This window comes from Puma concolor, chromosome A2 (genome assembly GCF_028749965.1).
Source record: "Puma concolor isolate L17-30 chromosome A2, mPumCon1.1.hap2, whole genome shotgun sequence".
Classification (NCBI taxonomy): Eukaryota; Metazoa; Chordata; class Mammalia; order Carnivora; family Felidae; genus Puma; species Puma concolor.
In genome coordinates, this window is record NC_141668.1 from 155501477 (window position 1) to 155527916 (window position 26440).

A 26440-nucleotide genomic window follows, 5' to 3' on the forward strand; every position below is an offset into this window, starting at 1 on the left:
GAGCTGAAGTCAGATGCTCAACCGACTGAGCCATCCAGGCGGCCCAATTCTATGAGTTTTAAGAGAGGTGTACCCCATGCCAACATCTCCAAATCATGATGGAGAACGTTTGTTTTAATCCAGAATGCTCTCTTATGTGTCCCTTTCTAATCAGCCCCTCCCAGAGATAACCACCATTCTGATTATCATCAGATTATTTGCATGTCATTAGACCTCATATTGATGGAATAATATAGTCAATGCTCTTTTGTGTCTGGTTTCTTACCTTCCACGTGTTGTTTTTGAGATTCATTCATGTTGCTACATGTACCATTAGTTCATTCCTTTTTATTGGTGAATAGTAATATTCTTGCATGAATATTCCACAGTTGGTTTATTCTCCTGTTGGTGGACATTTGGGTTGTTGCCAGTCTGGGGCTACTATGAATGAAGCTGCTAGTAAACATTCTAATATAAGACTTTTTTGTATCTATACACTTTCACTTCATTTGGGAATAAACCTAGGAGCGGAACTGCTGACTCATAAAATCGATGTATGGTTAACGTTATTGGAAATTCCAAAGACTTTTCCAAATTGGTTGTACTGTTTTACGCTAGTCCCAGCAACAAAGGAGAGTTCAGGTTGGTCCACATCTTCATCTGTCCTCGGTGTTTCTATTTGCCCAATGCTAATGGGTATGAAGTGGTATCTCATTGGGGTTTTAATTTGTGTTTCCCTGTAACTAATGATACTGAGCACCTTTTCATGTGCTATTGGTTATCTGCGTATCTTCTTTTGTGAAGTATGTTTTCAATTCTTTTGCCCATTTTTAATTAGGATGCTTATTATTTTTTTTTTATTGCTCATTTATAAGTAGTCTTCTTATGTTCTGAATAGAATCCTAAGTCTGTCACTTGCTTTTTTCACTTTTTAGCTGGGGGCTGTGAAGATTTTTCTTCTATTTTTTTCTTCCCTAAGCTTTATACTTTTAGCTTTTACATTTATGTTTGTGCTCTACAAATTCATTTGGGGGCATGGTATGGGATAAGGATCCAAGTATATTTTTCCATATCTTTAATGTTTATCCACTTCCAGTACCATTTGTTGAAAATACATTTATTTTCACATTGATTTGCATTGGTACTTCACCAAAAATTAATTGACAGTGTATATGTGCATCTATTTATGGATTCTCTATTCAGTTCCTTATCTGTTTATTCTTTTTTAAATTTATAAAAAATTTTTTATTTAGAGAGAGAGAGAGAGAGAGAGAGTGTGTGTGTGTGTGTGCGTGTGCAGGGGAGGGGCAGAGAAGAGGGGAGAGAGAGAGAGTCCCAGTCAGCCTCTGCACTGTCAGCATGGAGCCCTACTCAGGGCTGATCTCCTTGTGATCATGACCTGAGCTGAAATCAAGAGTCGGATGCTTAACCAACTGAGCCATCCAGGTACCCCCTTTTTGTGATTTATATATTCTTACCCCAACTTTTCAGTGTTCTAATTACTGTAGCTTTTATAGGTAGTCATGAAATTTGGTAGCATTACACCTCCTAATTTGTTCACGTTTTTCAAGGTGGAGCTTTGTGTAGAAATTGACAAGCTGGTTCTAATCTGTGTATGGAAAAGTAAAGGATGTAGAATAACCAAAACAAAGAGCTACTGTACTTTAAGACTTACTATAAAAGTGTAATAATCAAGACAGTGTGGCATTGGCATGAGGGGGCAGACATATAAATCAGTGGAGCAGGATAGAGTCTAGAAATAGATCTCTGCATATATGGCCAATTGATTTCAACAAAACTGCCAAGGCAATTCACTGTAGGAAAGATAGTCTTTTTAGTAAGTGATACGGGAAAAATAGGACATTCCTATTGAAGGAAAAAAAAAAAGCCTCAATCCTAACTTTGCATTATATGTAAAAATTAACTGAAAATGGATTATAGAACTAAATGTAAAACCTGCATCTAGAGAAACTTCTAGAGAAAACTTAGAAGAAAAGTCTTTGTGACCTTTGAGTTGGCAAAGATTCTTTATATAGGACACAAAAAGCATGCACTATACAAGAAAATCAATGATTGGATTTCATCAAAATGATTATATTCTGCTCTTTGAAAGGCACTGAAAGACACCATTAAGAAAGTGAAAATAGGGGCGCCTGGGTGGCGCAGTCGGTTAAGCGTCCGACTTCAGCCAGGTCACGATCTCGCGGTCCGGGAGTTCGAGCCCCGCGTCGGGCTCTGGGCTGATGGCTCGGAGCCTGGAGCCTGTTTCCGATTCTGTGTCTCCCTCTCTCTCTGCCCCTCCCCCGTTCATGCTCTGTCTCTCTCTGTCCCAAAAATAAACGTTGAAAATTAAAAAAAAAAAAAAAAGTCTCATTGATTTAAAAAAAAAAAAAAAAAAAAAAGAAAGTGAAAATAGAAGCCACAGAAAGAAAATAGGAAGAAAATAGAAAATAGGAGGAAAATAGCAGAAAGTCCACTCAAAGACTTACATATGAATGTTCATAGCATCTTTTATTGATAATAGCCAGAATCTGGAAACAATTCAAGTGTCTATCAACAGATGAATGCTAATCAATGAAATACTGCTTGGCAATCAAAAAGAGTAAACTGCTGATTGACCCAAGAACATGGATGGAAATTCAAAAACATTATGTTGAGTGAAAGAAGCCAGACCCAACGAATACAGAATTTTGATTCCATTTATATGAAGACCAAACAGGCACAACAGGTGATCGGTGGTTGCTTATGATGGATTTGAAGAGGGCCCAAATGCACCTTCTGGGGTTTTGAAATCGTATATAGCTTGATTGAGGTGGTAGTTATATGGATCTGTATATTTATTAAAACATTAGATTGTGCACTTAAGGTCTGCGTATTTCACCATATGCAGATTTTTCCTCAGTTAAAAAATAGGTTAATGTGACACATTCTAGTTTGGCTCCGACATCCATTCTCTTCCTCTTCCATAATACGTGTCTTACGCAATGGCCTGATGTCTTAGGTCATTCTGGTGTTGTGCCTGCAAATATTGAACAAGCAGCTCTGTAGGGGGGAAAACCCTGATGTATAACATTTGCAGATATCCACGGTGTAAATACTTCCACCATGGCTGATTTCGAGACACCAACATGACATTACTGAATCTGGAGTTGGGAAGAGATGTACACCGTTCTAAAGGAGTTCTACCATAACAGCTACAGTAGACCTAACCTCAAGAGCACAGGTAATAATAAAACACAGGAAAATAACTAGGAAGTAATGAATTTTGAGTATTTACTACCTCTGTTTTGAGTGTAATTTCTTTAATGACAGCTTTTATAATTAAAACTTTAATAATGACCGTGTTTGACAGCCAGCTCATAAAAGTCCCGACGATTTGCAATCGGCTTTCGTGAGCCAGTTCCAGCATTCGCTGGGTCGTTTCTCCACGAGCAGATTCCAGGACAGGGATCCATGTTCAAGTAACCTATTAAGAGAGTTATTTTCAGGAAGAACCTGTATGGACGTGAGGGAAGCCAGATAGGAAAGGCAAAGGAGTTTAATAAGAATGTGATTAGAGGTGAAGTCTAGGCTCAGCATGATCCTGGAGTCTGCGTACATTAGAGAATCCATCCAGACCTAAGGCAAGGGAGACTGGGCTTTTGTGCCCTGCAACACCATGTCATTGGCCACAGGCTGACCGGAGGGATGGGAGGTAGGGAGGTAGGGAGGTAGGGAGGTAAGAATGCAACTCCTCGTCACCTTTTGTAATGTGGCTCCATGTGCTCAAGGGCAAGCCTCCTAAGAAGCTCCTATGAATTTCTAGCAGCAGTGCCCAGAGTAGCTGGGAGATAGGTACACCAAACAGGTAAAATGGATCCCAGGCAATCTGGGTTGATACCCACTTAAAAAGTGCCTTTCTCGGCTTCCCTTGAAGCTTACGGTGCCCATGTATTTAAGTTATGTTCCATTAGATGTAAGTAGTAGTGTGCTGTTGGGGATGCCCTTCAAAGGGACACGGGTATGCATTTTGGCCCTGTCCCTTTCTAAAGGGAAGATAGAAAGGTGGAGGTGCCATCTTGGACTCAGAGATATGAGCCCATGTTAAGGGTGGCAGACCTCGATCAGGGCTCGATTTGGACTATTAAGTAAGAAATAAACTTTTTTTTTGAGATAGCTCTGTTAACACACTTTAGCCTGTACCCAAACAAATACAGTGAGTAAAGAAATAAGTAATTGGGGCGCCTGCGTGGCTCAGTCGGTTGAGCGTCCGACTTCAGCTCAGGTCATGATCTCGCGGTTTGTGAGTTTGAGCCCCACGTCGGGCTCTGTGCTGACAGCTCAGAGCCTGGAGCCTGCTTTAGATTCTGTGTCTCCTCCTCTCTCTGCCCCTCCCGTGCTCATGCTCCATCTCTCTGTCTCTCAATAATAAATAAACGTTAAAAAAAATTAAAAAAAAGAAACAAGTAATAACAAATACCTAAAATCATGACTGTGTAAAACAATAATAATTTCTAGTTTGTAGGCTTTTTTTTCTTTTTTCTTTTTTAAATCAAGACAGGACTAACCCCAACAAAATGAGAGAATGTATCAAGAAGAACAAGGAGGACATATCCACTGCACAAAAAATACAATTATTTGTACACGACCTGGTTGTCAATATAGGAAACCCCAAAAGAATCTACAAATTATTAAAATTGAAAATATAATTTGGTAAGATTGTTGAATAAAAGTATAATGTGGGGCACGTGGGTGGCTCAGTCCGTTAAGCGTCCGACTTCCGCTCAGGTCATGATCTCTCAGTCCGTGAGTTCAGGCCCTGCATCGGGCTCTGTGCTGACAGCTTGGAGCCTGGAGCCTGTTTTGGATTCTGTGTCTCCCTCTCTCTCTGCCCCTCCTACACTCATACTCTGTCTCTCTCTGTCTCTCAAAAATGAATAATGTTAAAAAAAATTTAAATGGAAAATAAATGAAATTGAATTCCTACCTCACACTACAGATTTAAAAAAATGTGGATACAAGATGAAACATGAAAAACAAAACTTTAAAATCTTAGGGGGAAATAAAGGATGATGCCTTTAAGACCTCAGGATAGGGAAGGCTTTTTAAAACCAGACACAAAAAACATACATGATAAAGGAAAAGATTGCTATTTCTGACTACGTTGGAACTAAGAAGTTTTGCTCTTCAAAAGATGGAATAAAAAAAAGATGTAATAAAGTGAAAAGACAAATCATGATAGATGATATTTGGAACACACATTACCCACAAAGGAGAACACATAAAAAAAAAAAAAAAAAAAAAAAAAAAAAAAGCTAAATGAGAAATACTTCAAAAGCAACCCAAATATAAAATTGGGTAGACGTTACAAACATTTTATAGAAAGAAAGCACAAATGGCCAGAAAAGATATGCGAATATACTCCAGGGAAATGCAAATGAAAACCACAACAAGGTATAATTTTATGCCCGCCATGTGGGAAAAGACAGAACTGTGGCAGTAAGTGTCGTGTAGAGTGACAGGAAGAGCCATAAACTGATGGTAGGAGTGTCGTTTGGTGAAATGAGTTTGAGAACTCGCATTATGAACCAAGAAATCAAAATGAATACATTTCCACACGAATCACTGACATCCAAGGTCATTACTCATTCTGGTGACACAGCTCATTCAAAAGACACACAATGAAGCAGAGTTACTCGTCATCAAAAGTGAAAATATGCCAATACTATGCATGGAAAACCGGTTGTTCCGCTTTTTTGGAAAAGTAGAGCTGTTAAGAGTTAGCGTTGTAGGACAGCGTAGGGCTACGACCCCAGAGAGAAGGGGCACGAGGGTCCTGGCTTCCTAAGCACAGGCAGTTTTCAGAAGGCACGGGGAAAGGAACCCAAACAGAACACGATGGCACCACTAAGTTAAGGAGACAGATTGGAACTCAGGAAATGGAGGCATCTGGAGTTTGCAGGTCACAATACCGTAGAGCAGATGTTATCATACTACGCTTTGTGGGCCAATTCCACAATAGCCAGTTTTTGTACAGGGCTAAGAATGATGTACACATTTTTAAAGAGTTGCTTTTATTATTTTTTTATTTATTTTTTTAATTTTATTCAACGTTTATTTATTTTTGGGACAGAGAGAGACAGAGCATGAACGGGGGAGGGGCAGAGAGAGAGGGAGACACAGAATCGGAAACAGGCTCCAGGCTCCGAGCCATCAGCCCAGAGCCCGACGCGGGGCTCGAACTCACGGACCGCGAGATTGTGACCTGGCTGAAGTCGGACGCTTAACCGACTGTGCCACCCAGGCGCCCCAAAGAGTTGCTTTTAAAAAAAAGAACCGCTCTGTCGGTTAAGCGTTTGACTCTTGATTTCGGCTCAGGTCATGATCTCACGATGGTGAGATCAAGCCCTGCGTTGGGCTCTGCCCTGGGGGTGGAGCCTGCTTGGGATTCTCTTTCTCCCTCTGCCCCTCCCCCACCCCAAGGGGAAAAAAAACATGCGGCAGAGTCCACATGTGGCCTGCAAGGCCTCAAATATTTACTGTCTTTTACAGAGAAAGGTTGCTGATCCCTGCTGTATAGGATGGAGATATGCCAAGAAACAACTTCCAGAAATCTGCAGAACAATCCCTTTCGGTCTTTGGCTGAATACTAATCTACACATACACAGGTTAAATTTCCAGAAGGCTGGGCAAAGAACAACTGCCAGGGAGCTAGAAGAGGACCAACTCACAGAGTTCACACAGTGCTGGGAGGGTCAAGCTTCATCCACCTGGAGAAAGGACCTCGCTGAATACTCAGGCAATCAGGAGGTACCCCACAAGGCTCACACCTTAGTATTAAGGCTAGGGTAATCCTAGGATAAAAGCTACTCTAAGACTCATCCTACAAAGTTTAAAAACCGGCTTCAAACGGACCAAGGTGGGCTGAAAGTGATTTAGCTGCCTGCCAAATTTCAACATTCCTTAAAGAAGGAAAATACAATTCCAATAGTCAGCAACATAACATTAATAGCCTTCAGTGTTCATTAAAAATTACTAGACCCATGCCTGGGAGGCAGAAGGAAATATTGGTGAAATCAAAGGCACAACAGTATAAACTATTCATGCTGAAGCACAGATAAAAAAAGATTGAAACCAGTTATCAGACCATGATGAGTTGACCTTTGGGATATCAAATGGTCTTATGTGAGGAAATTGGAGTACAGAAGGTAGAGGAAAGCTGGGAGCAGAAATACCTGAAGAAATGCTATTCTTCAAGAAAATTTGAAAAAACAGTTGCCGAAAAATTTTCCAAATTGACTAAAAACTAGAAGTCACAGATTCAGGAAGCACAGTGGCCCCCAAGCCAACGCAAAGAAAACCACACTGCCAAGCATAATAATTGAATTGCTATTCAAAACCTAGGGATAGAGTTTAAAAGCAGGCGGGGGGGGGGGGGGGGGCGCCTGGGTGGCGCAGTCGGTTAAGCGGCCGACTTCAGCCAGGTCACGATCTCGCGGTCCGTGAGTTCGAGCCCCGCTTCGGGCTCTGGGCTGAAGGCTCAGAGCCTGGAGCCTGTTTCCGATTCTGTGTCTCCCTCTCTCTCTGCCCCTCCCCCGTTCATTCTCTGTCTCTCTCTGTCCCAAAGATGAATAAATGTTGAAAAAAAAAATTAAAAAAAATAAAAAAAAAATAAAAAATAAAAGCAGGCGGGGGGGAAAGACATATTACTTACAGAGGAACAGAGATAAGAATGATTGGGGCACGTGGCTGGCCGAGTCAGTGGAGCATGTGACTCTTGATCTCAGGGTTGGGGGTTTGAGCCCCACACTGGGCGTAGAGATTACTTAAAAATAAAGTAAGAATGATTGCAGACTACACTTCAGAAACAATGAGAGTCAGAAGATAGTAGAGAGAGGATCATCTTCAAATGTTGAAAGTAAGTCAGTCAGTGTAGAATTCTACATCAAATGAAAGTACCTTTCAAAAATAAAATTGAAGTAAAGACTTCTAAAAACCAAAGCTGAGAGAATTCCTTCCTGGACTTCAAGAAATTTTAAGTTCTTCAGGTTGAAGGAAAATGGTATCAGATGGAAACTGGTCTGTGCAAAGAAATGAGGTGGGCCCGAAAAAGCTTTATTAGGGAACATTAAAGACTTCTTCCCATTTTTAAATTTATGGCAGCGTAGAACATGCAACTTTTTGAACTTTTTGTACTCACTACGTTAAAATCAACTAGTCTTGTGGAGCCCGGGTGGCTGAGTCGGTTGAGCGACTGACTTTGGCTCGGGTCGTGATCTCACGGTTAGTTCAAGGCCCGCGTCGGGCTCTGCACTGGCATTGCAGAGCCTGCTTGTAACTCTCTCTCCTTCTCTCTCTGCCCCTCCCCCACCTGTGCTTTTCTCTCTCTCTCTCTCTCTCTCTCTCTCTCTCTCTCTCAAAATAAATAAGCTTAAAAAAAACATAAAATTGGGGCATATGGGTGGCTAAGTCGGTTAAGTGTCCAACTTCGGCTCAGGTCATGATCTCACAGTTTATGAGTTCGAGCCCCATGCCGGGCTCTGTGCTGACAGCTCAGAGCCTGGAGCCTGCTTCAGATTCTGTGTCTCTGCCTCTCTCTGCCCCTCTCCCTCTCACGCTCTGTCTCCCTCTCTCTCTCGAAAAATAAACGTGAAAAAAAATTTAAGAAAAGATCAAATGGTCTTTCACTTCGAATGGATCTTTCAACCATAATTTTGTAAAATCGTCGGAAAATATTGGTTCGCTGTTGACACATTTCATGACACAATATCAAAAATCACAATTACTTATATTACCACTACCGTTGTCAGAAAAGTATTTAAGTATCGGAAAGCTGGAAAGCGTTGTCTGCCTAGAATGCCTGTTCAGCACACTGTCAGTGACTCATGGAGCATCTGAGTTATCATCATGGGATCCCCCCTCACATACTGCCCCACAGAGTCTTGAAAGGGCGAACCGCTAGCCCTCCAGGGTGCAAATACATGGATATAATAATCATGCTACCAAATAGCTGCTTGGTCTCCTTTAGGGATGTAGCAAATCTTAAGGCTGAAATTGAATTTCAAGGGTTGGCATTGACCTTTGATGCTGACAGGTTGGACATCCAGCAGCAGTAGTAGCTACATTGGCTTTGGTAAGAGGAACCCCATGTTGTTTTATTGGGTGGACGAATATTCTCCAATCTTGCCAACACAAATACTCTGTTATTGGACACAGTGCAAGCATGGAGGTTGACAAGGGCAAGTGTTAGCCGATCTCCAGCGGAGGCGTCATCTTATCCACTTGGCCGATGAGTGGCTCCCTGGCAGTGGATACTCACTGGTGGGCTCAGTGGTTTCCACTGCCACAGGTGCATCCAGGTACATCTTTCCCAAATTGTGGAATTTTGGCCTTTCTAAGCCCCTGACCAACCAGACAAGCCATTCATCGTTGTTCAGGGGCCCATTTATATTCTTATTCGGGCCACTTCTCCTTTTGCAGCAAGCTGATGACCAAGTGCACTATTTGAAGCCCTATGCACAGGATTTCTCCTCGTCACTGCCATTCAGGGCCACTCCTGAATGAGGTTCTAGTGCAACAGCGGTCTGTTTTCAGCCAGCACCAAGATTTTGAGCCCATCTGTGAACGAGGCCTAGGGTTTTACTCTTTCATCAGCTGGTGATAGGACACCCCTTATAAAGCTATGGGTATGAACTGAGAGAGAAGCTTTAATTCAATACAAGTAGGTGATATGAAGGTCTAGGCCATTGCTTTTGTGCAATTTACTTGTTGTCTTCAAGACCTATCATGACCCAACTCCACATATATCATGTTCATTGAATGATGAATTGCTTTGTCTGGCGGAGTTTATGCCTTGGTGAGTCTGGCTAAATATCTACATTATGAGAGGAGGCATGGGACTCTCAGTCACTTCATGTCCCATGGTCTGGCCGTTAGTTTCTTTCTAGGGTGCGGTGGCGTGCCGGGAGTTGCTTTTCAAAGAATGTGCAATTTCACAATTTCTTTGCTGCAGACAGTATGGTCTCGTTCCAGTACTGTGGGAGTCTATACTGTCTCTCTGTAATTAGGACAGAGCAGAGACTCTTTACCTCCTTACCGCATTTTAATCTTACCAGCAAACTAGCTCGATGGGGTTTGCTGGGTCACACAGCCCAAGTGATAGGCTAGTACAGCCTGACTTCGTTTCTTCATAGGAGGAACTACAGAGCATTGCGGCCGCTCTTATGTGTGCACTCTGGGATAATCTCCCCGCTCAGGAGTTTTCATTTAATCACCGTCCTTTTGCCACATAAGGTAACGTATTCACAGGTTCCGGGGATTAGAACCCTGACATCTTTGGGTTGCCCGTATTCTGTCTATTACAGGGTTGTTTCCAGATGTTGGCTATTAAAAATAAAGCTACTAAAAACATTCCTATAGGTGTGTGTGTGTAATACAGCTTCATTTCTCTGGGGTAAGTGCCCAGGAATGCAATTACTGGCTCGTATGGTAATTGCACATTTTGTTTTATAAGAAACTGCCAGTGTCTGTTTTCCAGAGTGGCTGTAATATTTTTACATTCTTACCACAATGTCTGAGTGTACCTCTGCACCCGTGTCAAGATTTGTTGACAAATCGGGGTTGTCAAGATCTGTTATTTTAGCCAGTCTGCTGGTGTGTTGTGATATCTCATCGTGGTTTGCATTTGCCCTGCGCTAACGGCTCCGTTCAGGTGGAGGTTGATTTTTAAATTTTTGTTTTAACGTTTATTTATTATTGAGAGACAGAGCGAGACAGAGCATGAGCATGGGAGGGGCAGAGAGAGGAGGAGACACAGAATTTGAAGCAGGCTCCAGGCTCTGAGCTGTCAGCACAGAGCCCGACGGGCGGGGGGCTCGAACCCACCAACTGTGAGATCATGACCTGAGCCGGAGTCGGACGCCCAGCCGACTGAGCCACCCAGGCGCCCCTAGGTGGAGGTTGACTTTTAAAAGGTGGCACTGCCATCTCTAAGGCGGTGGTGGGTGCCGTTGAGGGCAGCGTGTCCGTATCCGCTGAGCAGTCCTGATCTTGACCGTGAACCCGCGGGGGAGGAGGAGCGGCGAGGCGCGCTGCACGCCGGGCGCGGGGCTGCAGGTGCGTGGCTGCGGGGTCAGCGGTGGCACCCTGTGGCGGGCCCAAGGCCCGGGCACCAAGTGCCCGGGAGGCTCGCAAAGTCGGGACGAAAAGCCTCCCCGAGTCACGACTCCGCGGCCTGCGCCACCCGTCAGGCCACCCAGCGGGCGCGGCGGGACCCTGATCTCCGCGGAACGCAGTTTCCCGCCAACGCGAGGGCAGGGCCGCCAGCCGCCGCGAGGGGGCGCTGCGAGAGGCGCGGCGCCGGCGGGCCCATGGCGTCCCCGGGTGGTGGCTCCCTCGGCCTCTTGCTCTGGCTCCTGCTCTTCCAGCCGCGGCTCGGTGGGGCGCAGGGCGGGTCGGCGTCGTCCCCACCCTCCCCGTCCCCCTCGGGGGGCGGCCGCGAGGACCGCCGCGAGAGCGTGTCGAGGGTTGCAGGATCTTCTGCGACCCCCGTGCCCCAAGAGGCTGCCACTTCCCCACAGATGGCGGCGGTCACCCCAGTTGACCCTGGTTCCTACAGGGCTGCGGCCATTCCTCAGCCAGCGGCAAGGTCGCTGTTTCCTGCAGGTGATGTTTCGGGCCAGGCCCTGCCGCGGAGAACTGGCCTGGGCCCAGGGGGATGGGACTCTGCTCTAGGGGAGGGTCTCACGCGAAGATGGTTTTTCCCAGGGGAGGAGAGGCTCTGAGTGGTCCCAACCCTGCCCTTGAGCTCGGAGGGGACATGGCCATTGTCTTGGGGGGATACAGAGCTGCTCGGGGAGGTGGGGGGTTCTGAGGGGACATGACCTTGCTTTGAGGGTTCTGAGACTTCTGAGGATTATCCGGCTCTGCTGGTGGGGCTGTCATGGCTTTACTTTCAGTCCCCTCCCTTCCTTGACCTGCTCCAGGATGTGGCCACAGGTCTATGAGGATAGTTGGTGGAATACCCGCCCCAGAGAGGAAGTGGCCCTGGCAGGTGAGCCTGCAGATCAAGGATAAACACACGTGCGGAGGCTCCCTCATTGCCAGCCGGTGGGTGCTGACCGCTGCCCACTGCATACTTGGGTGAGTGTCTGGGGTTCTGGGCTTAGGCTCCTGTTCAGCAGGCCCTGTGACCTGTAGCCCGTCTTGTCCCCCTCCCTGAGCTTCCTCTTCCTCATCTGAAGAAGGGGGTCATAGTCCCTGCTCTTCAGACTGCAGGCAGAGGTAAGTGATGGCAGGGCCCTTGGTAGCCTGAAAAGGCAAGACCCCAAATCAGGTTCAAAGCTTGTGCCGATTAGTCTTCAAGCCAAGTGGCAAGAAAGGGGCAAGATGCCAGCTGAGAGGCAGTGTCTGGGCAAAGACCGGCAAGGGGGAATACTTAAGAAGAGTGGAGTGTAGGAAACCAATTTGGCCAGATTAGTGGTCTTACGCTTTAATGAGCATGGAAACACCTGCAGAGCTTGTTAAAACACAGATTGCCTGTCCCCACTCCCTCCACCCCCCCCCCCCCCCAGTGTCTCTGATGCAGTAGATCAGAAATGCGATCTGAGAATCCGCATCTCTAACAAGTTCCCAGGTGATGCTGATGCATCACCAGCGAACCCGCCTTGGAGCACCACTGGATGGATTGGCCACGGGTCCGGGGATGGGACCCGGTTTGGAGGGAGGGAAGTGGTTTGATGGAGATAGGGCCAGGCTGGGAAGGCCCAGAAGATGCGGAAGGGGGGTGTCGACCCTCCGGGATCTCTCTGCAGCCACGTGGAGTACACCGTGAAGATGGGAGACGTCCACGTGAACCATACCTCCAGGATGGCCATCCAGGTGCCGGTCCGGGACATCGTTATTCACAAATATTACAATCCTGTTGGAAGCATTGAGAATGACATTGCCCTCATCCTGCTGGAGTTCCCTGTGAATTTTTCCTCGCACATCCAGCCCGTGTGCCTCCCTGAAAAGATGTTCATGGTGGAAGCTGGTATGGAGTGCTGGGTGACTGGATGGGGAAAACGAAAAGAAACAGGTGAGACTGGAGCAAGACTCTAAGCTCAGGCCAGGCAAGAGGCTGCCTGGTGCCCCGTGGTTGGCCTACGAGCTAAAGGGGGAGGCGGGGAGGCCATTTTCTAGCAAGGGGGTAAGGGAGGAGGCCGCAGAATGCTGGTAGGGAGCGATTGATGGTGTTACAGATTTCGATTAGAATCTCAGGACCTGGGGTCTTGGGTGACAAGCAAGGTGGACTCTCTCTGGGGTGGACTTTAGCCCAGGGGGTGTTGATCTGTCTGCTAATGGGAGCTGTCCCAAGCCAGCTTGGGTGATGGTGGATGGAGGGCTTCCTGTGAGTGAAAAGAGACGTGAGAACTAACTCCTGGTGAGGCTGGTAGGGCCTCCTGTCCCTGGGGAGAGTTTGGATTCAGTACCTTTGGGGCACTACCTGTCCAAGAGTTTATGGTCCTGCTCCAAAGGAAAGTCACTTCGCTGATGCACGGGACAACTGCCGCTCTTACTAAGCATCCTGAGTGACAGACATTTGGTTTTGATTTCTCATGGCTGGTAAGGCCTCTTTCTCTCCTGATCTGTTCTTCCTCCTCCTATCTCCATTAGAAAAAAAAAATTGTTTTTAACGTTTATTTTTGAGAGAGAGACAGAGTGTGAGCAGGGGAGAGGCAGAGAGAGAGGGAGACACAGACTCTGAAGCAGGCTCCAGGCTCTGAGCTGTCAGCATAGGGCCCGACGCGGGGCTCGAACTCACGGACCGTGAGATCATGACCTGAGCCGAAGTCGGCCGCTCAACCGACTGAGCCACCCAGGCGCCCCTCCTGTCTTCGTTTTGATTCTCACCTCCTCCCCTCCCCATGTCCACTTTGGGCCTCCTTTCCTCCAGTGTCAAATGGGGACAGTATTCACTGCCGCGGGGGGTGTCTGTATGTGAACATACCGTATGGAGACCAAGAAAGGACACCCGGGGCTCCGGTTTTGGTCTGCTAGGCAGATCCACCAACTCCTAAATCTTCTCTATAGATAAACCCGAAGATGCTCCGGAACAACTTCAGGAGGCCAAGCTAAACGTTGTACGTTACGAGGAGTGCAATAGGGCACTCAAGGAACAGATGGAAAGTGGTAGTGACTTAGTGAAAAAAGGGGCTGTCTGTGGTTACAGTTCCCGAGGAAAGGACACCTGCCAGGTCAGTTCACGGGCCCTCGCTATCTTAGCATCTTGTTCCGCCACAGTTTCCTCTTTCCCGGGCAGTGGGGCCCGTGTTATCCACCAGCCCCTCCGGTCACCCTTCATTCAAGTCAAGGGGGTTCCAGGGGACACACTGCCAAGGCCAGGCTGGCCCGACTGGATCCTTCAGTAGGACCTGCGCTGCCTGCAGGGAGCTGGGAGAGGACGGGCGATTCAGGCAGAAAATACCAGTAATGCCAGTCACGTGTTTTGAACCCCTTCTAATGTGACAGGCAATACTTGGGTGAAGACTTCACTCGTTATGATTACCTCAGAGTGTGTCCATTTCCTTGGCTTATATTCCGTTCTTTATACACGATTTTTTGAGTGTGTATACGCATTTTGTTTGCTCACGTTTTCAACTCTCTGATCTGATATCCCCAGAAACCTAGGGCTGGTGGAAGCCCAGGGAAACCCCATGCGTGCCCGTCTCCCCAGGCCCGGCAGTGTAATCAGCCAGTTCTGATACTGATTTGTTTCATCCCTGTGGTTTTTTTTTTTTTTTTCTCCTCTTTCTCCAGGGAGATTCTGGGGGCCCCATGGCCTGTGAATTTAATGAAACATGGGTCCAGGTGGGGATTGTGAGCTGGGGCTTTGGCTGTGGTCGCAGAAATTTTCCCGGAGTTTATACAGAAGTTAGTTTCTACAAGGACTGGGTCATTGATCACTTGAGTCAGGCTTGCTGTTGGGACTCAGCAGACTTCTTCATACTTCTGTGCGTGGTGCTGCCCCTGGGCATCCTGGTGGCCCCGTGATCACCCCCGCCCACTCCCCTCCTGTTTCTGACTCTCACACGAGGCCCCTCCTCCTCATTGCCCTTTCCTCCAATGCTGGTTGGGATCCACTGACCCCATAGAGAGCTACCCAGTAGAGAGTGGCAGTAAGCCCGGAGCCCTGAAAGTGTCCTAGCCTGATGCCCCAGTCACCTGCCTCGGCCACACCCACACCTTGGCTGTGCTCTGCCTGCCGGGAAGGAGGCAGCCGACCTGCCAGCTGGAGCCCGGTGCTTCCCTGACGCCTTGGAGAGCCTCTACCAAAGAAGAGACCTCATGAGCAGTGAGACAGCATTCGACGTGGCTGTGGTCTCAGGCTTTCACCTGACAGTGAGCTTGGTGATTGTGCAGAGAGAGCCAGGCGGTGTCACCACGGCCCTGCTGAGGTCTGAGGCCTGGGGGTTCCGCATCCGACCCAGGTGTCTGGGACTGGGCGAAGTTCCCCCCCACCCAGTGTGGATCCACCTGGATCCTGCTGGGGCAGCCCCGCGATGGGGCCCCCTTTCTTGAGTACCCAGTGGCCACATCCAGGCTCACCCCAAGTTGTGTGGAGACATTAAGGAGTGTGGAGATCTTAGATGCCAATGAATAAACATTTGCGGTGCATTCTTATTTGTTCTGAAGTTCCGGTCTCCTGAACGTTGTGGGGTTGCCTACGACATACTCTGTAGAGAACTAGTTTCCAGTGTAGCTTGGAAAGCAGTTCATGGGGTCTAGAAGATCCAGAGGTGAGGAATTCGCCTACCTTGATCTAAGTCTCATCAATGCCCTCCTATTACAGCCATCAGCATCTCTGTGGCCGGAAGTGTTGTCGTTGAGTTCAGCGGCCTCTGGGTCAGAAGCAGGGGGAGCAAGAGAACGGAGATTGGAGCTGGACACACTCACACAGCCTCGTACCTCTCCGTGCTGCCCCATACCAGGCATGCCTTGAGGAGACACCAGGGGCTGGGTGTCAAGACACTTTGAGCCCAAAGAGCTGAGTTCCCACAAGGGGAGGGTGGGTGGGAGGGCCTGGCTGTGTGTGTGTGTGTGTGTGTGTGTGTGTGTGTGTGTGTGTACGGCTTCTTTACCCAATCACCAGACCAAGTGTCCCGTAGTCCTCTGGACTGGCTGCTGATCACCCCCCAGCCTCTGTCTCTTGTCCACCGTTCCTTCCGCAGCCAGTGCTAGAGCTCCCAGTTACCATGGACCTCAGCGGGCAGTCTGTGATAGTCCCCCCTGCTGCTGGAGGGAGGCCAGGGTGGGACACTGCTTTGCAAACCCCAGCTGGTTCCAGCTAAACTCCGTTAATGCTACTACTGTCCTTTCACGGACATGCACACGCGGGCAGACCTGGGGCTCCGAGTCCTGCTACATCCCACTCTGACTTACAGCTTTCCTTCAAGCCAACTTGTCCTTTCCTGTGATGTTCCCTGCGGGGCACATCGCTCGGGCTTCGTTTCCTTCTCTCTTCCTCCTCTGTGGTTAAGACCCAGCTCAAACATTCAGTCCTCCCCAGAACCTCCCCTGTGCACTCCCCCTGGGTTGTGAAATGTGCTTTCTTCTAGGCTCCTGGTGGTCTCGTGTCCGTTCCTTACTCTTGCTTCCACTGGGGGACATTTAGGTCCCCAAGGTCAGGGGACTCTGCCCACTCATTCTCTACCTTCCACCCTCCAGTTCTAGGCTTGGAAGAGAGCAAGACTTCAGGAAATACTTGGTAAATGAGTGACAGGCAGGAGTCACAGCCCTGGCTGTAGGGAAAGTCCCCAAGCTCTGGGAAGTTTGTGGTCCAGATGGGGTGTCCTGTAGCATGTGATATTAGAATGTGTTTCCTACTGGGGGCAGGGACGGAGACAGGAATTCAGTCAAGCGGCCTGGTTTCCTGAGGATGAAACTCTGGCTCCCAGGCAGCAGGACATCAACTCCAAGTGATAGCCATTCTGTCCAACCAATATTTGCAGAATACGTTTTGTGGGGCAGGCATGGGGCTGAGGCTACAGATAAGATGGGGACCGCAGGTAGGAGGGAAGAGCTGGACGGTAGGAAGACCCTTCGGTCAGGGGCGTGGTGGCCGGACCGAACCACCCTTTGAAAGAGACCAATGACACAGGCGAAGGAGGAGGTTGACGTGCAGGCAAGTTCTCCCCAAAATATTAAACTTTAAAGAGAAAAGAAACAAAGCAAAAAACGCTGGGGTTTCCAGTCATAAGAAGCAAGTGATATAGAGCAATGAATGTTCCTAGTGCTCAGATTGCAGTGTTGAAATACAGTTTCCCACTGAGACCAGGTGTGAAAAATCTCGAGGTGTGGAGCAGGAAATGTGTAGGGGGAGATAAAAATGTCATATCACACCAGATAGGAAGCTATCCAAACAATCAGAATCCTGTCAAAAGGGCTCAGGAGCCAACCAGAAGAGGTGCCTTGTAGGGACATGTGGGGTTCCCGCTAAATCCCACTTGCAGAGAAAGCACATCATTCCCCGGCTCCTGAAAATACTGACTCACGTCTGCGCCCCTCACTGAAGCTGCACTCAGCTGGAGGAACGGACCCACTCAAGATTACATCCTTTCACGGTGCAGCCCGTGCCGGATGACTGACATGTGGGGACAGAAAGGCCCAGACTTCTTTTCTTTTTTTAATTTTTTAATGTTTATTTTTGAGAGAGAGACAGAGCATGAGCAGGGGAGGGGCAGAGAGAGAGGGAGACACAGAATCTGAAGCAGGCTCCGGGCTCTGAACTGTCAGCACAGAGCCTGATGTGGTACTCAAACTCCCGGATCACGAGATCATGACCTGAGCTGAAGTCAGATGCTTAACCAACTGAGCCACCCAGGTGCCCCTGGAAAGGCCCAGACTTTTTGCCTCACTTGGGGACAACTTAGAAGGGCTTCTTGTAGGATCAGCTGAAACCTCAGCTGGGTATCATAGCTCAGCTCCTCCCCTTGCCCAGTTCTGCCTCCCTTGCTCCCTTAGAGCTTTATCTCCCAAGAGTGCCCCTCAACAGACCCTCGCTTTCACTTCTGTCTCAGGGGAGCCCCATCCGACACACGTGGCCTGGCTGAGACGGGACAGTCTGAATTGCAAGAAGTGTTTCGGTCCTCTGTGGCTGTGTGACCAACCACCCCCAAACCCAGTTGCTAAAAATAACCGTTTTGCTTTTGTGTTTTTGTTTTGTGTGTGTGTGTGTGTGCGTGCGGTTTTTACATTCTGTGAAGCAGCCATGAATTAGCAAATACCGAACAACTTCTCAGAGACATACAGGAGCAGATTCCTGGGAACCTCGTTTCACAACATTTTTATCAGGTGGTCAATATATAACTTTATTTTCTGATTGCTTCTGGTTGAAGGCATCTTATTTAATATACTCCATTGATTTGTTATCATCGAACTCATGGCCAACAGAAGTGGAAATCATGCCTCCAAGAAGCTTACCTAACATCTGTTTTCTCTACCTGCGCCTCACAGCGTGGAGTCCTTAGCAACCCTCGGCAGCCCTAAGCGATATGTCATTTTAAACAGCAAAATCACCAGCGAAATAACACAAAATTGAAAGAAAAAATGTGGCGCTTGACAGATTGGGAACAGGACAGGTATGTACACTAGGAGCTGAAACTAGAAGGCATACAGCCGTCTCGACCTCATCCTTGCGTTATTTCTGATGAGATGTGTCACCCCTCCCTTTGTTCCTTTTACTTAATATTATCACTGGTTTTGAGCCATTTGATTAAGTCGTACTTCTGTCTAGTTTTGTTCTGGGTTTAAAAAAAATTTTTTTTAAAAATTTAGTTCATTTTGAGAGAAAGAATGAGCGGGGGGAGAGGCAGAGAGAGAGAGGAAGAGTGAATCCCCAAAGCAGGCTCTGTGCTGTCAGTGCAGAGCCTGACTTGGGGCTCGATCTCATGCACCGTGAGATCATGACCTGGGCCGAAATCAAGAGTCAGATGCTTAACTGACTGAGCCACACAGGCGCCCCTGTCCAGTTTCATTCTTGTTTCTTTGGTGTTCATTGAGCTTCCTGGATCTCTAGGGTAATAGTTTCTATTAAATGTGGAAAATGTTTGGCCAGTGTTTCTTTAAATATTTTTGTCTCTGCTGTCCAGCACCTTCCTTTTGGGAGTGCAATGACACATGTATTAGGGCACAGCCCACATTGTTCTGTTTATTTTTATTTTTGTTTATTTTAAAAATTTTTAATTTTTGAGAGAGAGAGAGAGAGAGAGAGAGAGTGAGTGAGCAGGGGAGGGGCAGAGCGAGAGCAAGACTCTCAAGCAGGCTCCACTCTGTCAGTACAGAGGAGCCAGACGAGGAGCTCGATCCTATGAACCATGAGATCATGACCTGAGCCGAAAGCAAGAGTCAGATGCCCAATTGACTGAGCCACCCAGGCGTCCCTCCTAGAAATATTCTTGAGCTTTATTTGGGATGCAGTAAAATTACTTGGAAATTGATATTTTCGGGGCCTGCTTTAAAGATTTGTTAGACAGACAGTGCCTGGCTGGCTCAGTTGGTTAAGCATCTGACTTAAGCTCAGGTCATGATCTCATAGTTTGTGAGTTCGAGTCCCACTTCGGGTGAGCTTGAGCCCTGCATCTCTCTCTCTCTCTCTCTGCCCCTTATGGGATTCTTTCCTTCTGTCTCTGCCCCTTGCTCACTTGTGCCCTCTCTCTCTCTCAAAAAAAAAAAAAAAATTGTTAGGACTGTAACATCAGTCTAGGAACTAGTATTTCCTGTTGTTGAGGCAAGACCTTCCTGAATATGCTATCCAGTGGTCTGTGAGTCCTGGGTTTTTCCAGTGAGGCTGATGGAAACAGGCACTATTTCTGTCCCCATGCGAACACCAGCCATTGTTACTTCTGATCCTTTCAAGTGGTTATTTCTCCGGCCACAGGTAGCCCCCCCCTCCCCCCCCCCAAATGCCCTGCTCAGTACACCAGGGAATACTCAAGCGAGGAACTCTGCAGATCTCCAGAGTTCTCTCCCCTCCCCTGCCTCAGTGCGTAGCTGCCTGGGGGCCCCCTGGCCCCCAGCTTCACTTGCTCCCCTGAGGGGGTCCCCTTTTCTGAGCTACAGCCTGGAAACTCTCTCAAGGCTGCAAGCATTGGTCATCATAGGACTCACCCCATTTAGTTTCCATCTATCAGTCCTACCCTTTGTGGCCTGCTGTCCAGTGTCTTAAAAACTGCTGTTCCATACTTTTTGCCCATATTTGGTTGTTTACATGGGAAGGGCAATCCCTATTGGTCTGTCTCGGCCAGAAGGACAAGTAAGCACATGTGTTTAATAATATTCTTCTATAATTAAAATAAATATCTGTCATATCTTTTTTAAAGTTTATTTATTTTGAGAGAGAGAGACAGAGCGAGCAGGAGAGGGGCAGTGCACAGCCCGATGCAGGGCTCGAACTCATGAACCACGAGATCATGACCTGAGCCAAAACCATGAGTCAGATGCTTAACCGGCTGAGCCACCCAGGTGCCCCTATCTGTCATATCTTTAAGTTACTTTCCTTTATTCCGTATTTTTCATTCTTTTATCTTATTCAGTCTTACTAGAATGTCTCTTCTTAAGCTTTTCAGAGAACAAAATTCTGATTGTGTTCATCTTCATAATTTTGCCTCTATTGACTTCTGCTGTTATTTCCCGTTTTTCCTTTCTTTCTCCCAAATCCTGTCTTTGATTTTTACTCCATTGATCATTTTCACTTTCTGAGTTGCATATTTAGCTCCTTTGTTATCAGTCCTCTTTATTTTATAAAATGGTCAAAGCTATAAATTAATTTCTAGAACTACAGCTGGATCATACGTGATTTCATATGTAGTGCTTTCATCGGTAGTGATCTTTAAATCGTCATTACTTCTGTCATGATTTCCTTTTTTTTAAGTTTCAAGTTTTTATTTAAATTTTAGTTAGCTAACATATATGGTAAAATTGGTTTCAGGAGTAGAATTTAGTGATTCATCACTTACGTATAACACCTAGTGCTCATTACAAGTGCCCCCCTTAATGCCCGTCACCCATCTCGCCCATCCCCCACCCACCCCCCTCCATCAACCCTCAGTTTGTTCTCTATAGTTAAGAGTCTCTTATGGTTTGCTTCTCTCTCTCTCTTTTTTCCCCTTCCCCTATGGTTCATCTGCTTTGTTTCTTAAATTCCATATATGAGTGAAATCATATGGTATCTGTCTTTCTCTGACTGACTTATTTTGCTTAGCATAATACACTCTAGCTCCATCTACGTCGTTGCAAATGGCAAGATTTCTTTCTTTTTAATCACTGAGTAATACTCCATTGTGCATTGTGTGTGTATATATACATATATATGTATATTATATACATATTTTATATATATATATATATACACACACACACACACACCATATTTTCTTTATCCTTTCACCAGTTGATGGACATTTGGGCTCTTTCCATAGTTTGGCTATTGTTGGTAATACTGACATAAACATTGGGTGCATATACCCCTTCAAATCTGCATTTTTGTATCCTTTGGGTAAATACCTAATAGTGCAATTGCTGGGTCGTAGGCTAATTCTGTTTTTAACTTTTTGAGGAACCTCCATACTGTTTCCAGAGGGGCTGCACCAGTTTGCATTCCCACCAACAGTGCAAGAGGGTTCCCTTTTCACCACATCATCACCAACATCATGATTTCCTTTTATTTATTTTTTTTTTAAATTTTTTTTTTCAACGTTTATTTATTTTTGGGACAGAGAGAGACAGAGCATGAACGGGGGAGGGGCAGAGAGAGAGGGAGACACAGAATCGGAAACAGGCTCCAGGCTCTGAGCCATCAGCCCAGAGCCTGACGCGGGGCTCGAACTCACGGACCGCAAGATCGTGACCTGGCTGAAGTCGGACGCTTAACCGACTGCGCCACCCAGGCGCCCCATGATTTCCTTTTAAATAGGAGGATCATTTTCTAGAGGGGGGACCCGGGTCCGGCCAACGCGAGGGCAGGGCCGCGGGCCGCCGCGAGGGGGCGCGCGACAGGACTGCGGGCACCAGCGATCCCATGGCGTCCCGCGGGGGCTTCCTGGGCCTCCAGCTCTGCCTCCTGCTCCTCCAGCCTCTGCTCGGTGGGGCCGATCGGCGGCAGGCAGCGAGCGGGCGGGCGGGGAGGGGGCTGGGCTGCTGGCGGGGAGGGGTCGTGGTGAGGGGGCGGGGGTGGGGGGGTGGGGAAGAGTAGACGAAGGGGGCAAGGGTAGGCTAGGGGTGCGCTCAGCCCAGCTCCTGTGTCACTGGTCTTCCCCAGGTAAGGATTACCGCCCTAGCCAGGGTCCTGCGTTGACCTCAGGAAGCCCAGAGACGCCGTCGCCTCCAGGGCTCCTGGAATCCTCGATGACAGTATCCACTGCAACCCCTGGGCCTCCAACACTCACAGTGGGAGAGGCCTCAGAGTCCACCCAGACCACTGGATCCCAAACGTTCTCTCCTCAAGGTACTGCTTCTGTACAGGTAGGCACAGGCCTGCCTGGGAGGCCCGAAGGGAATGCTGCTTGGGTGGGTAGACCGCGGGGTCACAGTCTATCTTTGAGGGTTTGAGAGGAAACCTGGCTCTGCCCCTGGGGGCATCCGGAGGGGGTGGTAGGGGACAACGGCTGCACCTCCGGTACTTTCTCTCTCTCTCTCTCTTTTTAATGTTTATTTATTTTTGGGAGAGAGAGAGAGAGCGAGCATGAGTGGGGGAGGGGCAGAGAGAGGAGGAGACACAGAATCCCAAGCAGGCTCCAGGCTCTGAGCTGTCAGCACAGAGCCCGATGTGGAGCTTGAACCCACAAACTGTGAGATCATGACCTGAGCCGAAGTTGGACACCTTAACCAACTGAGCCACCGGGTGCCCCATCCAGTCCCTTCTCTTTAGTGAGCCAACCAGGATGCGGCCACAGGTCTATGAGGATAGTTGGGGGAAAGCCGGCCCCCAGGAGGAAGTGGCCCTGGCAGGTGAGCCTGCAGATCAATAACAAACACATATGCGGAGGCTCCCTCATTGCCAGCCGGTGGGTGCTGACCGCTGCCCACTGCGTCACTGGGTGAGTGTCCGGGCCCCGCGCTTGGGGCCCCTGGTCAGGCTCTGTGACCTGGAGCCAGTCTTGTCCCCCTCCCTGAGCTTCCTCTTCCTTGTCTGGAAAGGAAGTCCCAGCCCCCTACTTTTTATTCAGCCTGGAATGAGGCCCTGGGAATTAGCCTTTCCTCCAAGTTCCCACACGCTGCTCTGGTAGTGTTGGGACCTCCTTTGGAGAACCACTGGAGACAGCGGTTAGGGTCTGGGGCCGGGGTGTGGTTTGCAGGCAGGCCGGTGCCTGATGGCTGGCTTAGGAGACAAGGGCCAGGCTGGGAAGAACCTGGAAGGCGTGGGAGGGGATCGACGCGAAGGGCATCTTTCCACAGCCATGAGGAATATACAGTACGGCTAGGAGACAAATCGTTATATCCTAATTCCAAAACGACACTGGTGGTTCCAGTTGAAGACATCGTTTGCCACCGCTTTTTTGATGATACAACTTTGAGACACGACATTGCCCTCGCTCTGCTGGCCTTTGCTGTGAATTACTCCTCCCACATCCAGCCTGTGTGCCTCCCTGAGAAGTCTTTCCAAGCAGAAACTGGGACGGAGTGCTGGGTGACTGGCTGGGGCCGACCGGAAGAAGGAGGTGAGACTGATGGGGTGGGGGGGAGCTGAGGGGGCACCCTGGTGCCCTGGGGGTGGCCCACAAGCTAGAGGGAGGGACAGGGAGGCTGGTTCTTTCCCAGGAGGACATACTGCCGGGGTAGTATCCGAACTGCGTTAAGAATGGGTTGGAATGTTAGCACCCGGAGGCTCCGGGGCCCGGGTACCAGAGATGATGGGTTCTCTCCAGCACGGATTTCAACTCTAGCGGGACGAGCTGTTCCTCCGGGAAAGTACCTGCTGTGGCCATGGGACAGTACCTACTGCCCCAACGTCCTCTGAGGAGGCACTGAGTGTGAGCGCCCCGAGCCAGAGCCAGAGCGGGTTTGGGGGGCTCTCTCCACTCATGCAGACCCTGACTTGTCTCCTCGTAGTTTTAGCACCGATGCCAGTTCTTCTTCAGGAGACAGAGCAACACATTCTTCACCACAAGAAATGCAACTGGATATTGCAGACACAGTTAGGAACGTTTCGCAGCATGGTGAGAAAAGGGATGATCTGTGCCTATCGAGCAGAGAAGAAGGGTATCTGTAAGGTCAGTTCATGGCTCCACTGTGGCCCCTGCAGTGAGCACGTCCCCTCCCAGTTTCCTCATTCGCAAGCGGCACGGCCTCCTCCTCCCTCGTGGCTCCCCTGAGCTGGCCTGGCCTGTTCCATCAAAGGGGAGCAGTCCTTGCTGGCCTGGGGGCGCTGCCACGGTGTGGGGAAGCTGGGGCAGGTAACGCTAATAACAGAAGTCCCTTTAATTCAGTTCCTCCTCTGTGGCACTTACGGTGTGAGCCAGTGTGGGCACTGACCCCCACTAGCTCTGTGAACCCACATCATAACCCCGCGGCATAGACATCGTACCGATTATACAGATGAGGTGAGGTCCAAAGATGTCAGCTCCAGGTTCCCCCGTGGGTGCTTGCAGGACTCCTAGAGGATGAGTGTTTGGGTTTCTTGGAAAGAGAACAGCATTGTAGGGAGAGGGATCAGCATGTGGAGCAGCTCAGAGGTCCCAGGGAACGTGTCACGTTTAGGGAATGTTTTCCAGGTCTGGACCAAATGAGGTGGCAAATGTGGCCAGAGAAGAGGGTTGGAGTCAGAGTACGCGTGGCCTGGGGTGCTGGTCCGAGTTTCTAGACGCCGTCTGGGCAGGACTGTGGGCTAGACGTTTGTTTCCATCATCTAGGCGATGGTGCTGAGTCCCGAGCGGGACGTGGGAGGATGAGGGGGTGAAGAAGGTGTGTCTGACGTTGAATCTTGAGCTCTGGGTGATTGAGTGCCGTTGAGGGAGGGGACGAGGGAGAGGTTAGGAGGGCTGTCTGTTTCTGTCTGAGCTGGTTGGTGCGGGGCCACCAGAGCAGATCTGGGAAGGACGTGCGGTGCTCTGGGTGAGGTGGGGGGTATACGGGATGTCTGAGACTGTCTGGACACAGGGAAGTGATGCATGCATGGTGTTGGATATATGGGTTTAAGGTCGGGGAATTTCAGGTTAGACCCCCACGCAGGGTCGATACTCAAAACATTTCACATCCTTTGAGGCCCAGGACCGAGCAATTAGAATAGACACCAACCTTAGAGCTGGAGGAGGACTCCGGAGGCTGTGCCAGGAGATGCCCCTTTGGTGGCTGGGTCATGGGAGGCTTGGAGAGGATCATGGGGGTGCTCAGGGTCAGTTGAGGAACAGGGGTATTCAAAAAGAATTCAATATATTACCAGCACTGTTGCTGTACTGGGGCCTACTGGCTGTACATCCCTGAGCACCTGGGAAGGAGGAGGATTTCTAGAGGATGTTAAACGTTTCACTTAGCTTTCGACTCTCAAATGTTCCCAGAAGCCACGGGCTGGTGCAGGCTCAGGGGAGGTCGTGGGGAAGCCCCATGCGTGCCCATCTCCCCGGGCCCTGCAGTGTAATCTTAAGCCAGTTCTGATGTTGATTCTCTTCCATCCCTGTGTTTTGTTTTGTTTTGTTTTTTTCTCTTTCTCCAGGGAGATTCTGGAGGCCCCCTGGTCTGTGAATTTAATGAAATATGGGTCCAGGTGGGGACTGTGAGCTGGGGCATTGGCTGTGGTCGCAGAAATTTTCCTGCGGTTTATACAGAAGTTAGTTTCTATAGGGACTGGGTCATTGATCACTTGAGTCAGGCTTGCTCTTGGGACTCAGCAGGCTCTTTCATACTTCTGTGCCTGGTGCTGCCCCTGGGCATCCTGGTGGCCCCGTGATCACCCCCGCCCACTCCCCTCCTGTTTCTGACTCTCACACGAGGCCCCTCCTCCTCATTGCCCTTTCCTCCAATGCTGGTTGGGATCCACTGACCCCATAGACAGCTACCCAGTAGAGAGTGGCAGTAAGCCCGGAGCCCTGAAAGTGTCCCAGCCTGATGCCCCAGTCACCTGCCTCGGCCACACCCACACCTTGGCTGTGCTCTGCCTGCCGGGAAGGAGGCAGCCGACCTGCCAGCTGGAGCCCGGTGCTTCCCTGACGCCTTGGAGAGCCTCTACCAAAGAAGAGACCTCATGAGCAGTGAGACAGCATTCGACGTGGCTGTGGTCTCAGGCTTTCACCTGACAGTGAGCTTGGTGATTGTGCAGAGAGAGCCAGGCGGTGTCACCACGGCCCTGCTGAGGTCTGAGGCCTGGGGGTTCCGCATCCGACCCAGGTGTCTGGGACTGGGCGAAGTTCCCCCCTACTCAGTGCGGATCCACCTGGATCCTGCTGGGGCAGCCCCGCGATGGGGCCCCCTTTCTCGAGTACCCAGTGGCCACGTCCAGGCTCACCCCAAG

The 26440-nt window shown here is 48.9% G+C and overlaps 2 protein-coding genes across 9 annotated transcripts in view; both read left to right on the top strand.

Annotated features, from left to right (window-relative positions):
* LOC147583622 (serine protease 44-like) overlaps positions 1-18565 on the top strand; it is a 22854-nt gene extending 4289 nt beyond the window's left edge. Inside the window, exons 1-7 of one of the 5 annotated variants that reach the window (XM_086698399.1) lie at positions 7655-9317; positions 10152-10251; positions 11538-11622; positions 11943-12099; positions 12771-13036; positions 14032-14195; positions 14758-15621. In XM_086698399.1, the coding sequence (XP_086554525.1) occupies positions 11538-11622; positions 11943-12099; positions 12771-13036; positions 14032-14195; positions 14758-14991 (906 nt within the window). In that variant the 5' untranslated portion in view covers positions 7655-9317; positions 10152-10251 and the 3' untranslated portion in view covers positions 14992-15621. Of the gene's footprint in view, positions 1-3058; positions 3203-7654; positions 9318-10151; positions 11623-11942; positions 12100-12770; positions 13037-14031; positions 14196-14757; positions 15622-18453 lie in introns of those variants that run through there. The other 4 variants (XM_086698394.1, XM_086698398.1, XM_086698395.1 and 1 more) reach the window with 4 other exon arrangements.
* Positions 18465-26432, top strand: LOC147583623 (serine protease 44-like). Of its 4 annotated transcripts, none has more exons than XM_086698400.1 (6): positions 18465-18578; positions 22256-22441; positions 22865-23033; positions 23392-23654; positions 24046-24206; positions 25646-26432. In XM_086698400.1, the coding sequence occupies exons 2-6, from the start codon at positions 22342-22344 to the stop codon at positions 25877-25879; spliced, it is 927 nt and encodes a 308-aa protein (XP_086554526.1). In that variant the 5' UTR covers positions 18465-18578; positions 22256-22341; the 3' UTR covers positions 25880-26432. The 4 variants fall into 4 exon arrangements, with proteins under 4 accessions (XP_086554526.1, XP_086554529.1, XP_086554528.1 ...); XM_086698403.1 differs by having other exon boundaries at positions 24046-24152; XM_086698402.1 differs by having other exon boundaries at positions 22877-23033.
* Positions 26433-26440: the final 8 nt, after the last annotated feature.

Excerpts from the sequence above, each read along its gene's own strand:
- LOC147583623 (XM_086698400.1), top strand. The coding sequence starts at position 22,342 with ATGACAGTATCCACTGCAACCCCTGGGCCTCCAACACTCACAGTGGGA. Across the intron at positions 22,442-22,864 it reads CCAAACGTTCTCTCCTCAAG|TGAGCCAACCAGGATGCGGC; the intron begins GTACTGCTTCTG and ends CCTTCTCTTTAG. Across the intron at positions 23,034-23,391 it reads GCTGCCCACTGCGTCACTGG|CCATGAGGAATATACAGTAC; the intron begins GTGAGTGTCCGG and ends ATCTTTCCACAG.